Here is a 16,540-nt window from a genome sequence, read left to right as displayed (position 1 = left end):
CTCATGCACTGTTTTAAGATACTTTTTTTTCCTGATATCATATAGAGTATCCAATTTAAACTAATTGGCCTTGAATAAAAGATAATTTAGTGTATGATTGATAGTAAAAAATTAAGTTGAAGATAAAATTAAATTAGAAATTATAAGATTAACTGGTTAGTTAAAAGGAAAGAGATTATGAGTTCAAATCCATTCACTAATAATTTTAACAAAAATTAACAACTAACCTGATTTAAAAAAAGAACCAATTGAGTGTATACACTTGTAGTTTTTCTTTTTAATGAACATAGTAATAATTAAAACTATAAACTTTTAATAAAACTGGTACAAATAGTGTCAATCAGTAAAGCATTCTGTAAAAATTTGGGTGCTACATTAAAAACCTGTCTTTTATCCATGACATCAACAACTTGATTCACCTCTTGATAAGCATTAGTCCAAACAACTTGACCCATATGTTGATGAATGTTATGCATAGATTCATATAAAATTAAGTTCCATACAAATTTACCCTAATTGATTTGTCTTCATTAAAACTGTACTTTAGTTAGTGGAGGTGATGCCAACAACTCCCTCCGCAATACACATATGTATCACACGGATCCACACTCTAGTCAGTAGTTTATAGGAATTAAGATAAAAAATTATATATGTTTGTGCACGTGCGCATACATATGTACGTGCATATCCAAAAAAAAAATGTTAAAATGATTTTTTTCGCAATAATAATATTATTAATCACATATTTTCATAAAATAAAAAATATAATTTATTAGATACTATAATAAACTATCACTTAAAATATAATTTATTATGGAATACATTTATTATTTACAATTATTTATTATGTAATAACTATTCTATTTTAAAATATAATTTGATATTTATTATTGCTTATTTCATTATCATATATTTTAAAAATAATAAATATATTATTTTTTAATAGATAGAATTTGAATTATAATATTTTCTTCTAAATTAGAAAACAATAATAGAATTGAAAAGGAACTATATAATAAAAATACTATGAGTTTTCATGATTTTGCTTAAAATATAATTTATTATGCAATATGTTTTATTATTTAGTATTTAATAAATATTATAATTTCAAATATTATTTATTATTTCTTATTTTATTACCATATTAATTTTAATATTAAAATATTATATTATAATATATTTTTAAAATAGAAAAATTAATAGAATTAAATATATATTTTGTAGTAGTAGTAGTATTACTTTATAATTAAGGCTTAATCTCACTTTTGATCTATTATGTTTTATAATTATTTTACTTTGCTACATTAAGTTTTAAAAATCTTATTATGATTCTTCATGTTTTCAAAATGTATCATTTTAGTTTTTTTTTTCAATATTTCGTTAGAAACATGTTTTGTTAACTTTTAAATTTTAAAAATGATCAAAATGATATATTTTAAAAATATAAAGGACCAAAATAAAACTTTTAAAACTTAATGAGCCAAAGTGAAACAATTACGAAATATAATGAACCAATCAAAAGTGACATTAAGCCTTTTAAAATAATTAACTTTACAGGTGACTAAAAACTGTCACTATCTTTATTTCATTTTTCTAAATAAACGACTAAAAAATTATCATCTCTTCCAACATCTTTTAGATTTGAAAGGGTAAAAAATATAATAACACACAGATTGAACAACGCCAACATATAATCTTCTTGGAACCACCAAAATTATCATACTCCTCACCGAAAAATTAAAATCTTTCGTACCACTATGCTATTGAAAACAATAGTAGAGAAGATCAAAACAAAAGTTGTCTTTGACGAAAGACAAAAACATAATCTTAACTCACCAATTAACCCAAATCCGAACGAGGAAATCATGATGTGACTCTTTTGTGAGGTTTGGGAGTAAGACCTTCACTGTGGCACACATTGAGCTGGGCAAGTATAAGATTTCTCATTTGACATCTACAACCGGATTGGACATAGACGAGTAGTACAAAGATAACTCAAATGATGCATTTCATTGGAAAGATTATTTTGATCGGCCTGTCCAGTCAAACCTCATCCGTAACCGGACGCTATTAGTCTTCTTCTTATCCTTCATCAACACACTAGGTAACAATGAGACGGTTGTTATCATTAAGTGAGGCGACAATTCTGGTCGTATAGGGAGGTTGTGGCAAAGCCAGAAGCAAGGGTGGGACAACAATTTTTTTGGGTTGATGACGAGAGGTGAAGCTGCAGAAAGAGGATGAACATTTACCCATTGTGATTGAGAATAATTGGTGAGTGAAATTATTATCATTATTAAATAATTAAATTGAATGAAGAAAATAATACTAATAATAATATGAGAATGAAGGTTGTTATTGTTCATGATTTTAGATCTATATTTTCTTCATTTACTTAATTTTTTTAATTTTTAAATAAATGATAATGATAATTTTTAGTCGTTACTATATTATAATTATTCTAAAATTTAAAACATTAACAGACACTAAGTTTCTAATGAAAAATTGAAAAAAAAAATCAACACATATATTTCTAAAACATATGAAATTAGAATAAAACTTTTAAAATATAATATAAATATAATAAAGCTAAGGTGATATTGAATTATTTTAAAATTTAAAAGTTAATACAATATTAATGTTTCTAATAACAAATAAAAAAAATCAAAATAATACATTTTAAAAACAGAAAAAATAAAAATAAATTTTTGAAACTTAATATACGGAATCATAATGTATGAAAAGTAATATTAAACACATAATTAATGCCACCTATTGGAGGGTGAAAATTATGAAGTTGACTTACATAAGTTGTTTTTTTTTTCAGGTGGTTGACCGACATAAGTTGCTTATGGAAGGAGAGGGAAATTTAACTAAGAAGTGTGTGACAATAATAAAATGTTGGGTTTGTAACCAAACAGAGAATCTCTGAAATGGTCCAAATGACCACACACCACTTCTCTATTTGTCCGCCACCACTTCCTCGATCACCAGTGCCACTCCTCCTCCTCTCTGCGCTCCCAACGCTGCAATAACACGCTCACTCTCTTTCTTCATTCTTCTCTTCCCTTTCGCGCCAACTCTGATCGGTGTTCCTTCCCTCCTTCTGCCTCCTCCTCCCGCCTCAGATGCAGACTCTCCCTCCCTTCTCTTGCATCAGAGGCTCCCCATGGATTTTCCTCCCGCCCTCAATCTCCTTACCGAATTCGGTTGCGGCTTCGTCCTTCTCCGCTCCCTCTCCCGCATCTTCAATCTTCTAGGCCTCTTTCTGATGCTCACATTCTGCTTCAAGGTTATGTGCTTCGGTTGGAACTCCAAGAACGCCCTTCGCTTCCTCTGCGACTCCGGCGGCGTCCCCAGAATCCGCTTCTGCCTCGACAAAGTCGTTTTGGAAAAAGTCTCCAAAGCGAAGACCAAACCTTTGAAAAAACCACGCCACCCCACTTCGAGCTCTTCCTTCCGGAGGCGCCCCGGTGGGTCCGGGGAGAGAGGGAACGCGGTTTCCGATGATGGGTCGGAGGGGAAGGGGGAGAACGAGAGAGAGGGTGGCAATGAGGACGAGGTGTTCGACGTAATGACGCTTAGAAGAATGGTGAGGATGGAGCGGCAGAAGGCCAATGCGGCGTGCGCGGATCTCGAGAAGGAGAGGACGGCGGCCTCCTCGTCCGCGGAGGAGGCGATGGCAATGATCCTGCGGCTGCAGAGCGAGAAGAGCGCTGCGGAGATTCAGGCCACGCAGTTCCGGCGGATGGCGGAGCAGAAGCTGGATTACGATAATGAAGTGATTGAGTCGTTGCAGTGGACGATCACGCAGCACGAGTTTCAGAAGTGTGAGGTGGAGGATCGGATAGAGATGTGTAGGGAGGAACTGAGGCAGTTTATGAGGGATGAGGAAATAGACCGAATTGAAGATGAAGTGAGTAGGAGTTTTATGTATGATAATGAAAATGATAATGATGATCCTGATGGTAATTCAGTAGGTAGCTCTCCCGAAACCGAATCACAGACCTTGTAAGTTTTGAAAGGTTGTTATATACAAATGAAATTCCTTTACATCGACCTGCATTGGTTTCCAAGTGTAAATTGTATTTATTCATAATTCAAGTAATAATAATATCCAAGACCTATATATATTTTTTAGTTTTTGGCATGATGGATTAGGCTCAACTTTCAGGTTTGATAGTGTACGTTTGAGTAAATTTAATGGAGCACATAATGTTGCTGGGATTGATGCTTGTAGGATGAGAGTTATATAGTGGACATAGTGGGTTGGTCTCTTTTAATTTCTGGTTTAGCACCGTAAATTTGTTGAGAATTGGATTGAAGCACCTGCGTGTAAGAATTTGATTCTGATGCTAGCTGTTGACAACAATGTTATACGAGGCATTTAGTCTCAAGTAAGGTTTAGGTTTTCTCGTATAGTTTTGTTGCATTGAAACACTTGACACTGCAGGAATTATTTGCATGCAGTGGTGAATGGACGTATTAAACTAGCCTCAACTTTCAGGTTTACTTGTGTAACTTTGTGAATAAATTTAATGAAACAATCAATGTTGCATGGATCTGAATCTGTTGGTTGTGGTATTGCCGTGTAAGCTTGTAATTTTGTACCAGTTCCGTTGTTTGAATATTAATAAATTGACACTAAATGTGACATTATATATACTGTAATTATTTTTATATTCTACTTTGTATTTTTTTGCAAGGACTTGAATTGCAAGGATCTGATTCGGATGCTTGCGGGACAACAATATATGAGCCATTTAGCCACAAGGTTTAGGTTTACTTGTGCAATTTCTGTTGAATGAATTACTTTGAAACACTTGTCACTGCAAGGATTATTTGCAGTGGACATAATAAACTTGCCTTAACTTCCAGGTTTACTTGTGTAATTTTGTGATAAACTTTAGTGGAGCAGTTCAAATTGTAAAGGCCTCTCACTTGGGAGTGTTATGTTGTCAGTTACTGACAATAACTTATTGTTAGGATTACATGATCAGGTACTGTATATGTAATGTACCTTCTCTGGGGTTGTGTTTTTCTCTTGGTTTGGAGGACAGGGGGTTAATCTCCTTGCAAAGCATAAATAACCTTTTAATATAATGCATTCCTCATTCCTCACCCTATAATTCTTCGCTCAATTATCAATAAGATAATCATAGATTTCTATTTGTTTTTAAAAAAATTAACAATTACAAAGTATTAGTAGGTAAATGTCTTCATGTGGGTCTACTTGGCTTTCTATGCATTTTACATCTAAATCGGTTAGTATGGAGAAAATGACATGAGAATGATCGGTTTTGAGTTAATAATTAGACATTATAATTCATGAACTTGAAATTGAAATTGAAAGGAAGTGTTTATAGGTGAGAACAAACAAGAGCAGACATATAACTGTATTGATAAACATAAGGTGACTATAGAGTCAAATAAAGGACAATAACATTACATTGATCGAGGTTACGTTCAACTGTAAAATAAATTACATTTACCTGACTTCATAATATGATCAACTTTATTATAAATTTTAACATTGCATAAAGAATTAAAGATAAAATTAATTGTTGTACCAACAAAAGTAACTGTAAAAAGAAAATCTTGTTACTCTAACACTCCAATTCCTACTCATCAGCTCCTTGACAATGAGGAGAGGTTGCATATTGGTCATGAAAGGCCACACTCCACATGAAAGTTTTGACCCGTTGCAGCCCTTTCCACATCCAATACTCTTCCAAAGAGGATCATTCAAAGGATCCGCACAATTCTCAATCAACTCATAGGCGCTGCTAATTGAAAAAGTGTCATTCGGGGTTGGGGCCCAAATAGGCACATCTTGACCTCTGATAAGCTTAGGGGGAGGGTAGGCCACAATCTCAACCATGATTGATGGTGGAAGGTACCCTTGAAACAACACAATGTCCCAAAAACCCTCCTGGTCAACAAGGTCACCCACTTTGGACTGGAGAAGGTCCTTTGGCAAATCATGAATAAAAAAATCATAAACAACATTGCCTTCAAGTCATAAATCTAACCAAAAGTTTACAAACTATCCATTTCCCACTAACCTTGTTCTTGATCAATGCTGGATTGAGGATGTCCCAAGCGAATTAGACCAAATCATTTTGAGTGATGTAATTTCTCTTCTATTCATTAATAAAATATCCAGCGTATTGATCCTAAAAAAAAAAAAAACACTCTGTTGATAGCACAAACTACCATTACCTAGTGTTTGGTTTAATTCCACTCGGATATATTAGAGTAGAAAGTTTTAAAAATCGGTATAAATCTCATATTAATCTTTTACTTTGATTCAAATATTTAATCTCTAGTCATTTTTACACATCTTTGATTGCTTTAAATCAGACTCTCTCTAGAAGACACTCAACCAAATATCGCAACCTTTGGTTCATCCTCTTACAAAGCCTCCACCTTTGATTGACCTTATCCTCTTATTTCATGGCCATCACTTCTATAACCCCAATGCCACTTAAATTAATCTTCTTTAACTATTTAAAATTTTAATTATTTTAAAAATTATTATTATAATCGCAGAATTCAAGTTACCTAACATTACTTTTGAACTCAAATAAATATTAGATTTGTAAAATTGTGAGATATAAAACGTAAGTGTAATTACTTTTTAAATTCATATTATAAATAGGACAGAACACTTAAAACAATACAAAAACTGTCAAATACAAATGACTCTACAACTCAACTGGGAGGTAAAATTAGAATAAAAACTTTATCACTTCGTTAAAAACCTAAAACATATTATTGTGTGAGTTAAAAAGTCACTTATTTTTAAAAAAGAAAAGAAAATACATATAACTTAATAAGTTGACACTTCTCCTGTCTTGAATGTAAATAAATAAAAATCATGTATGTTAATCATATTCAATATAAGTAAATATCAACCAATTTTACATTTTTTTTATCCTATTCAATGAAACAATTTTCAAAATATCTTTTACCAGACTGTATTCCAAATTACTTTTATTTAATTATTTGCGATGTCAACTTTTAATGAATGTCAACTTAAGCAAATAAATTATTTTTAATAAAATTAATAAAATAAAATTATATTAATTTATTTATTTTATTTATATTTACTTCTAAATAGCAATTTGTTATTTTCAGTTTTCTAAACCTATTACATTATTTATATTCACATTATGTTTAGAAAGCTGAAAGTATTTTCAGCAAAATGTTAAAGAGTTTAATTTATTTTCATTCACTCTAAATATAAAGATTTTCACTCTACAAATTACCTTCATATTCAATTTTTAAATTCTCAGCTATGCATTTAAATTAAAATTCAATGACAGTTTTATAGAAAGTTATTGAATTAAATGAGTATTTAATTTTAATAGTATGAGAGTGAGTCTGATTTGGCATGTCTATCGATTGATTTGTCCTTTCTTGTTCTTCCTAATATTATATTGATACGCAACTGAAACGCAATATGCTATACGATCACTGACAGAGTCAGTGTTTCTGGTTGTTTGCACTTTAGATTCAAACCTGATAGGCGTCGTTGTAAAAGGAAAAAAAAAGTTCAGTGTTTTTGTGGTCTCGTATCAGAACTCAGAAGTTATCATCCTTAATATCTTCAAACAAGGTTTTTCACAGCACATCGATACGAGGATGTTGCGGCTGTCGATTCAACGAGGTAAGTCGTAGTATTCAAGTTTTCTGGAATGCCCACATGCAAGGTATCTGATCAATACTTGGAATATTGATTCGGATGAAGAAATTGGAAATGTTTTGATTTTTTTTTTCTATTTTGTTGTTGCAGTGAGGAAGTTGAACTTTCTCAGTCCCCAGATCTCTGCTTTGGGAAGGTCCCATTTGTCAACTGCTGCTGAACCATCTTCCAGTAAGAGCAATCCACCGGTAAGCTCAAGCTTTGAGTATTTGCTTTCATGGGTATCTGTTAACTACCTCAGTGTTTGAAAAAATCGAAGCTTTATTGCCGAAGGCTTTTTTTTTTTTCCAGAGAAAACTGCTATAAAAAAAAATCTTTTATGGGTATCTGTTGACTACCTTCGTGTTTGACAAAATCGAAACTTTATTGCTGAAGGTCTTTTTCCTTCCCCAGAGAAACTGCTGTAAAAAAATTGTATATATTTCGTTTTTTTTTAGTTTGTTTCATTTTGCTTAAAGGTTGTTGATTTATAATGACTATTTTGTCAAATTGAATGAAAAGGGGGCATCTTTTTGGCTTACTTAATGTACACTGGTCTAAAGTTGAAGAGATTTTCTAGCTTTAGGTCCTACATGTAAATAAATATCATGTCATAAGAAATTTTAGAGTGGAACTTGACAACAACTCTGAATTGGATTTGACATAATTCAATATATGCTATCCTCGTTGACTTATGAGCATTAAGATAGTGCCTTTCCTGTTAATTAGTTTTTTTAGCCTCTAATCCCCCCTTCTTTTTTTGTTGGATTCTATCAGAGGGTTCCAAATCTTATTGGAGGCAGTTTTGTTGACTCAAAAGCATCAACTGTCATTGATGTTATAAACCCAGTAAGTGTTTTTTTTATACTGCATTTACAGTTTTGTTTCTTTTTAGGGGGTTTTGAAAAATGCAGACTTATAATATTTCTATTATCTGATCATAGGCAACCCAAGAAGTTGTTTCACAAGTTCCTTTGTCTACTGATGAAGAGTTTAAGGAAGCTGTATCAGCAGCAAAGAAGGCATTTCCATCATGGCGTAACACTCCAATTACAACACGCCAACGTGTTATGCTGAAGCTTCAAGAGCTTATACGCAGAGATATGGTAAGCATCTTAGAACATTCTATGACTGTCACATTCATTCCAAAACAGAGAAACATCCATACTGAAACACATGTTATTATTGCTTCACCACTTTGTAATTGTTTTAGGATAAACTTGCTCTGAATGTGACCACTGAACAAGGAAAGACATTGAAGGATGCCCAAGGAGATGTATTTCGTGGTTTAGGTTGGTATTTCTATTATGTTGCTTGAGAAGATGTTGTAATGTGATAATAACTATGCTCATAATTTTTTATAATGCTATTCTCTGAATATTTATCTTTGTCATTTAGAGGTGGTGGAACATGCTTGTGGGATGGCAACTCTGCAAATGGGGGAGTATGTTTCCAATGTATCACATGGAATTGATACTTATAGCATTAGAGAACCACTTGGTGTTTGTGCTGGTATTTGTCCTTTCAACTTTCCTGCAATGATTCCCTTGTGGGTAAGCAGTCTTGTATCTTTTGGATGGGTTTTTGGCTAACTAATTAATATTTCAAATTCAGCTCCATTACTTGGTTGGTCATCGTTTGTGTCAGCATGCATGAGATAGAAAAAGTCTACTTTGTAGAATGATCCAGAAATAATTAGCCTGATTGATTTTCTTATTTCTCACTGCAATGTAATGTACATAATATGGATATGGATATGATAACAAATTCTGAATGTCTATCATCTGCAGATGTTTCCTATGGCTATTACCTGTGGTAATACCTTTGTTCTAAAACCATCAGAGAAAGACCCAGGTAATGTTTTCTATTAATTTTGGTTGTCTATCAATACCCCCTTGAATTATCTCCTCAATCTGGAGCATAATATAACATTATAATGGAAAAATAGATTCTACTATTGTTTGTCATTCAAAGCAAGCTTAAGGCATTTCAAATCTATCAGCCTAAATTGTACCATGAACAGCTTGAGCTGGAAACTTTCTGAATAACATGATTGCCTCTAATATAACCTCTTCAGCAAGCGTAAATAATTTTGCGGTCACTAGGCCATTCATCTGTATTGCTATTGATAGCGTCCAAGAGTTGCATATTTTGAAAATTATATTCAAGGCACAAAGTTGCAAGTTCCAAGAAAGTGTTATTGGCATTAATTTTTTTCACACCTCAGATTCTCCTTGCATTTAAATATATAGTTTTAGCTGTGATCTTCAGTTCTAAACTAAAGAATTTTTCAAAAACCTTTTTCTAGGAGCAATATTGTACACGAGTAATCTTTATTCAATAGTCATTTTTAATTTTGAATAATAAATGGTAACTCTCCATTTCTAATCTTTTTTAAGCCCTTCCTAAAATTTCCTATATCTTAGTTTCTTTTTTTTCCAACATAGAATATTTCTGCCATATAATATTTTATTTCATATAATACATAGTGAACAAATAAAAAGAGAGGGGGTTGGGGAATTTGGTCTGTCCAGCCTACATTGTACTTGCAATTAATGAATTGCAATTTGTAATTATTTAAATTTAAACGAGGAAGCTGATGCTAATGTAGGAAGAAAAGGGTAAATAAGTTAACACCCAAGTAACATTGGTGCCTTTTGAAAGAGGCTGTGATTCTGCTTCATGTTGGTCATATTATTTACTGTACTTTGTGTGTTGGGAGAAAATTGTCAGACTTTTACAGTTTGTCTGGAAATTCTAAATTAATTTATCATTCATCCACTAGTTTTTCTTTCCTATCCTTGTAATATTATATATGCAAGGTAATACTATATGGCACACAAATGTTGGTTCATCAGTTCACTTTTATGGTTCATTATCCTTGGTTTTTAATGACATCATGTAGAGAAATAATTTTCAATGTAGTTAGATGTGGTGATATCTCAGCTCCAGACCACCTACTAGGATAAGGCTTGGTTGTTATCTGAAATTCGTTTTTATTTTCCAGGTGCTTCTGTAATGCTTGCAGAATTGGCATTGGAGGCTGGTTTGCCTGAGGGTGTCTTAAATATAGTTCATGGAACCCATGTATGTCATCACCTGGCTTTTTATTATACTTTTGTTTTTCACCTTTTTCTTGTGATACTTATCAAAAAAGGTAATGATTGGCTCATTTGGCATTGGTGATTTCATCATAAATTCAAGTTTTAAATCTAAAATTTGCATATAATATTGCACTTGTACCATACAAAGAATAGTCAATACTATCATAAATTTGATTTTATTCATAAAACTATTTTTCCAAGGGTGACAACTTGTCACATTATGACGTGTCGTGCATTAGTTGTTCTTTGTTTCTCCTACTGATTGATTTTCTTAATCATACAACTGGAGCAGGATATTGTGAATGCTATTTGTGATGATGACGACATCAAAGCCATATCCTTTGTTGGTTCAAATGTTGTAAGTCATTTAATACTTGTTTGTTTTCTCCAATTCATGATTTCATGTTATTCTTCTTTTGTGACCTTAAACTAGCCAAAGGCAATCCTTATACTTGAGAGCAAAATTGAATATTTTTTAGGTTTAACTGTGCTTTAAATGATAGATAGAAGAGGTCTAGTGATCAAATGCTTAGATTTTGTAAATGATAGACCTCCTATATTACTATATATGCTTATTTGATGTTCTTATTTTTGTATCAAAGGCCGGAATGCACATATATTCAAGAGCAGCAGCTAAAGGGAAACGCGTTCAGGTAGGTGTGCGTAGTTTTTTTCTCCCCTTGGTAAAATTGTGGGTTTATAACCACGCAAGGATATGAAGTTGGGCAACTAATATGCTATTGTTTGCAGTCTAACATGGGAGCCAAAAATCATGCGATTGTCATGGCAGATGCAAATGTTGATGCTACTCTTAATGCTTTAGTTGCTGCTGGTTTTGGTGCTGCTGGACAAAGGTGTATGGCTCTCAGTACAGTTGTTTTTGTTGGAGGCTCAAAACCATGGTATCATATTATATTCTGTTTGAGTCTTTTGATTTGATTCATATTTATTATGACTTCTGTAGTAGCATCTTACATTGCAGCAATTCAAAGCTCCTCCTGGTTGTTGTTCCAAAATGATCTGGAATTTTGAATGTATTTGATTGTGTGCCTAGTGGAATCATCACTCTTCCCTTACTGTATAATCACAAATTGTATATACTATATAGTTATTGTAATGCCAATATTAGTATGACCAATTCATTATATTCATCCTTTTTAATAATTCTAAGAACATGGTTCCATGGGAAATACTATTCAATCTTGTACTATTTTTAGCTTCCTTTCCAATATTTGTACAGGGAGGATAAACTTTTAGAGCATGCCAAAGCTCTTAAAGTAAATGCCGGAACTGAACCTGATACAGATCTTGGTCCGGTGATCAGCAAGCAGGTTTGTATTCCATATTTACTTTTTCCACATTGGATTTGAAGTAAAAGCCTGTATCATTCAAGAATCACTGAAAATGGTTATTCAGTGCCATACCATTTCCACTTGAATTGTTGGGTATATTTTAGCTATTTGTATTTATGTTTCTTGAATATTCTGACTGGCTGCACAGGCAAAGGAGAGAATACACAGATTAGTTCAATCTGGGGTTGAAAGTGGTGCCAGACTACTGCTTGATGGAAGAAATATAGTGGTAGCTTTTATGTCCTCTTAAAACACTCTGGTGGAATGTAATATTAGCACTCTGCCTCATACTAATGAATTCATACATGCATGGCAAGTAGGTCCCAGGATATGAATCTGGCAATTTTATTGGTCCAACCATCTTATCAGATATCAATGCCAACATGGAGTGCTACAAGGTTACTCACTAGTATTCAATTTTAAATTGTCTTCTAAAAGAATTTCCACTACATAGAGACTGGAATTTTAGATGTTTAGTAGACTTGACTGTCTCTAATATTGCACATGCAGGAGGAAATTTTTGGCCCAGTTCTTCTTTTCATGGAGGTGTGTCTGTTTGCTTCTTCCTTAGAATTATTATATTATTTTATAAGAGTCACAAAATATAATTCTTGGTAAAATGTTTCCTATCTAGGAACAATTAACCCTGGGAAGTGAGCAGCCAGTCACTTGAGGGGTTAAATTATTTCTAAATTGAGAATATTTCCACATCAGAGACTTAATTTTATGTTGAATTTTCATTTTGATTCAATAGACTGATATTCTGATACGGTCTTTTTCTTTTGTCTTTTCAACTTCAGGCTGATAGCTTGGAAGAAGCCATAAACATTATCAACAGTAACAAGTATTTGCTAACAACTCGTTGTCATTGCCTTCTGTTAGAATTCTATCTATTCTTACTCTTGAGTTGACTTTTCCAACAGGTACGGAAATGGTGCTTCTATATTTACTACATCTGGTGTTGCTGCAAGGAAATTTCAGACTGAGATAGAGGCTGGACAGGTAATGATACTTAAGTGAGATGAGTTCTGCATTTGTAAGAGCGTTAGCAACACACTTTTTGTATCTCTTTCCAATACACTATCATATTAGTTGAATTCCATGCAAGTTCTACTGGTTTGGAAATGATTAATGAGAGCGACAGACTTAATAAGACTAACATGAATTTCATCCATAAGGATCCAAAAGAGTTTTAGAGAACATATTACTAGTATTTCTTTTAATAAATATATTTTGATAGTGTTACTCTTATGGATAATGACTTGTGACTGCATTTGAACCAGGTTGGCATCAATGTCCCCATTCCAGTTCCTTTGCCCTTCTTCTCATTTACCGGCAACAAGGCATCGTTTGCCGGTGATCTCAACTTCTATGGTACAATGATTTCTACCAAACCTGGCTCTTCTGCACTTGTTTATCAATTACATTATTTAGGAGTTACATTTTGATTATGATATAGATACCGTCTGATTTGAATTTGATGTGCTTTGTTGAATTACAGGCAAGGCAGGGGTTAACTTCTATACACAGATTAAGACAATAACACAACAATGGAAGGATTCAACTGGTGGTAGCAAGATTAACTTGGCAATGCCAACCTCTCAAAAATAATGTTGATAGCCAGAGCGTGTAATAAGGCTGTTTCTGAAGTCTTTGTTCTCTTGAAAAAAATGTCAAAGGTCACCTGCTATGCTTTGTTTTGAAACCTTTCTCTTTTCTTTTTCCTGATCTTATCTGTCTCTTGTGTCTCCACGTGGACAATACAATTCTTTTTGCTTAATTTTCTAAAGTCAAGGTTTACGTGGAGCCTAATCCATTAATTCCATATCCATCCACATGAAATGGTTTTAATGGAGGAACTTAATTGACCCAAAAATAAGAGAATTAATTTTGCATAATTTATAGTCAGGAGTAACATAATTGACTAAAAAATCCTGGAGGAATCAAAACAGTAGCCGTATAAAACTAGAGATACTAAAAGTGGGGTTGAACCTTGAAAATTTTGTATGTACAAGGATTGAATTAAACAATGTAAAATTATTTTACATATCAATGTATAGACATTAAATTTATCAAAATAAATTTTATAAAAAAATCTCAAGTTGAATCTACTTTAATGCCTGTTTGGTATGGGAGATGAACATGAGTTAGTAGTATTTGCTTCAATAAAAATAGAGAATTAATTTTAAAATACAAATGGTTTTTGAAGCAACATTTTGTTTCTCATGGAGCAAAAGCCTTTGTTGGAAGAGGCAAAAACCATGATGGTAATCTCTACGCCTTGGATGGACTAATCTTCTGCTGTCAATTTGGGAATACACTTGGAACACACACTAATAGAAGAAAAAGAAAACAGAGTCCTAGAAGGAATTCCATGCCCTATATTCTATACTAAAAAATATAAAATTTCTGTTAGACATTGGAAGTGCATTAATTATCCTTCCACTATTAGGAAATATCCAAGTCCCACGCCCTCTAAAAATAAAGTCAAATTAGAATATATAAATGAGGAGTAACATTCACTCCTTGAACTAACTTTTGGGGTTGATTCTAAGATGGTACCAGAGTCTATTCAATTCAATATTAATCCAAATGGGCCACCCATCATTTGTTATTCATGCATCAAAAAATCCAAGAAGTGGTAGGGCATGAGGGGGTGTATTTCAAGTCCCATACTCCATATTAATAAAAAAGGGTCACCCATCATTCATTGTTCATGCACCAAACCAAGAAGTGTTGGGCGTGGGGGGGGGGGGGGGGGGTTGTATTGGGAAATACCCAAGTCCCACATCCTCTAAAAATAAAACCAAATTAGAATATATAAATGAGGAGTAACCCTCACCCCTTGAGTTAGCTTTTGGGGTTGAGTTAGGCTTCTCACATTATTCATTCATTCTAAGATCCACATTGATCATAGAGTTCAATCAGGTCCTCAATCCCACTCAAAGAAAAAAGTTCAATTCCATTATTGGGAAAGAAAGAAAAAAAAATGATCTTACCATATTATTAGGTGAAATGACTTACCATTGAAGAAGCCTCGAAAATGCATACTCAAAGAGGTAAATTAACAAGAGAAGTATCCAATATGAGATCAAATCGCTAGTTTCTTTATTGGAATTAGTCTCAATTGCTTGTATGGAAGCACATCTATTAAATTAAAAAAACAGAAAACCATGATCACAAACAACAAAAGCAGCATCCCAAAGCAAAAGTAACAACCTTTTTAGGACCCCAGACACCCAATGAAGCAAAAACATTACTTTAATAAATAGTTCTTAGAAACTTACATAGGATATCCCAAAGCAAGAAGAGGCCTACAAATAAAAGACAGTTAATTAGCAAGCAATAGCATTGAAACGAAGTCCAAGGGGATCAAGAAGAACCACTTTACTTCATAGTATGAAACCATTTACAACATTTGACCAAGTAATATTAAGTTTTTCATGTGTGATCATCAAAGTAAGGGATATGAAGTTAGCAAAGCGAAGAAATAAAGAAAAAAGAAAAAGCATGCATTGCATATATACCATGCAAGATGATCAAGGCATTTGAGGGCAAGTTTAAGGAACCAGAGAGAAGCCATCGATTGTGAGAGTCAATTATTGGTGTTGTGTTGGGTTCTTAGGACAGAGGAAGAAAGAGAGAAAAGAGAAAAGGTCAGAGCAATGAAAGAACATGAAACGGTAAAATAAAGACAGAGGGAAGGAATCATCAATTAGGATACAATAACATTATTGAGTAAACAAAACATTAAAATAAAAGGCTTTTAGGAAAAAAATTTCTTGTGTGTGCGTGTGCGTGCAAGAAAGAAGCCACTGAATTAACCTAGGTTCCTTTCGTCCTTGGGTGATGCCCAGTGGCTTGGCCATCGACGGAGTGGATTTTTGCTCTCTACAAACACTAGGGTTCCTTCTTCGATCCTTGGGAGTTCTGATTGCCTCGGTCTCCAAAGCTTTTCCTTGTTTTTTCCAATTGCGTGCCCTATCACTTTTTCTCATTTTTGTCTATGAAGTAGTCTGTTACTACCTGCAATAGCCAGCTTGAACTGCTCCTTATGGGGAAGAACAAGGGTCGCCAATCGCACTCAGCTGCAAAGCAAATTATGGTGAAGGGTACTACCTCAGGTTCAAGTAAATCTCAAACATCTGCTACTTCTGGTCTGGTTGGTTGCTTGGATGTTGTCCAAGCAAATCAGAATGCTTATACTGCTTCATAGGATAATCTTTTAGGCAAGGTGCTCGTAAAAAAGGCAGGGACAAGTTTTGCAAAAACTGATGATGTCACACACCAAGTGTTTGATAATTTGTCGGAATGCAGTGCTGAATCTGAATCTTGCCCAGAGGTTTCTTGCACCTTAGGGGACAATGATTCAACTACTGATGATGATTCATCTCACT

At 33.5% G+C, this 16,540-nt stretch overlaps 2 protein-coding genes across 3 annotated transcripts; both read left to right on the top strand.

Annotated features, from left to right (window-relative positions):
- Positions 1–2,876: 2,876 nt before the first annotated feature.
- On the top strand, positions 2,877–5,039 carry LOC114419428 (protein FLOURY 1-like). Of its 2 annotated transcripts, none has more exons than XM_028385083.1 (2): positions 2,877–4,011; positions 4,707–5,039. In XM_028385083.1, the coding sequence occupies exons 1-2, from the start codon at positions 3,170–3,172 to the stop codon at positions 4,711–4,713; spliced, it is 849 nt and encodes a 282-aa protein (XP_028240884.1). In that variant the 5' UTR covers positions 2,877–3,169; the 3' UTR covers positions 4,714–5,039. The 2 variants fall into 2 exon arrangements, with proteins under 2 accessions (XP_028240884.1, XP_028240885.1); XM_028385084.1 differs by having other exon boundaries at positions 2,877–4,025.
- A 2,382-nt stretch (positions 5,040–7,421) lies between these two features.
- On the top strand, positions 7,422–13,968 carry LOC114419427 (methylmalonate-semialdehyde dehydrogenase [acylating], mitochondrial-like). Its single transcript, XM_028385082.1, has 19 exons — positions 7,422–7,672; positions 7,799–7,896; positions 8,465–8,536; positions 8,632–8,793; positions 8,901–8,979; positions 9,086–9,240; positions 9,478–9,541; positions 10,695–10,774; positions 11,084–11,149; positions 11,394–11,444; positions 11,542–11,693; positions 12,032–12,122; positions 12,292–12,372; positions 12,464–12,541; positions 12,654–12,689; positions 12,944–12,987; positions 13,067–13,145; positions 13,427–13,517; positions 13,645–13,968. The coding sequence occupies exons 1-19, from the start codon at positions 7,648–7,650 to the stop codon at positions 13,752–13,754; spliced, it is 1,614 nt and encodes a 537-aa protein (XP_028240883.1). The 5' UTR covers positions 7,422–7,647; the 3' UTR covers positions 13,755–13,968.
- The last annotated feature ends 2,572 nt before the right edge of the window (positions 13,969–16,540 follow it).

This window comes from Glycine soja, chromosome 7 (genome assembly GCF_004193775.1).
Source record: "Glycine soja cultivar W05 chromosome 7, ASM419377v2, whole genome shotgun sequence".
NCBI classification, from domain to species: Eukaryota; Viridiplantae; Streptophyta; class Magnoliopsida; order Fabales; family Fabaceae; genus Glycine; species Glycine soja.
The sequence above is the reverse complement of the archived record's forward strand: the minus strand, read 5'-3'. Positions and strand labels throughout refer to the sequence as shown.

Excerpts from the sequence above, each read along its gene's own strand:
- LOC114419428 (XM_028385083.1), top strand. The coding sequence starts at position 3,170 with ATGGATTTTCCTCCCGCCCTCAATCTCCTTACCGAATTCGGTTGCGGC.
- LOC114419427 (XM_028385082.1), top strand. The coding sequence starts at position 7,648 with ATGTTGCGGCTGTCGATTCAACGAG. Across the intron at positions 9,241-9,477 it reads CTGCAATGATTCCCTTGTGG|ATGTTTCCTATGGCTATTAC; the intron begins GTAAGCAGTCTT and ends TATCATCTGCAG. Across the intron at positions 9,542-10,694 it reads ACCATCAGAGAAAGACCCAG|GTGCTTCTGTAATGCTTGCA; the intron begins GTAATGTTTTCT and ends TTTATTTTCCAG.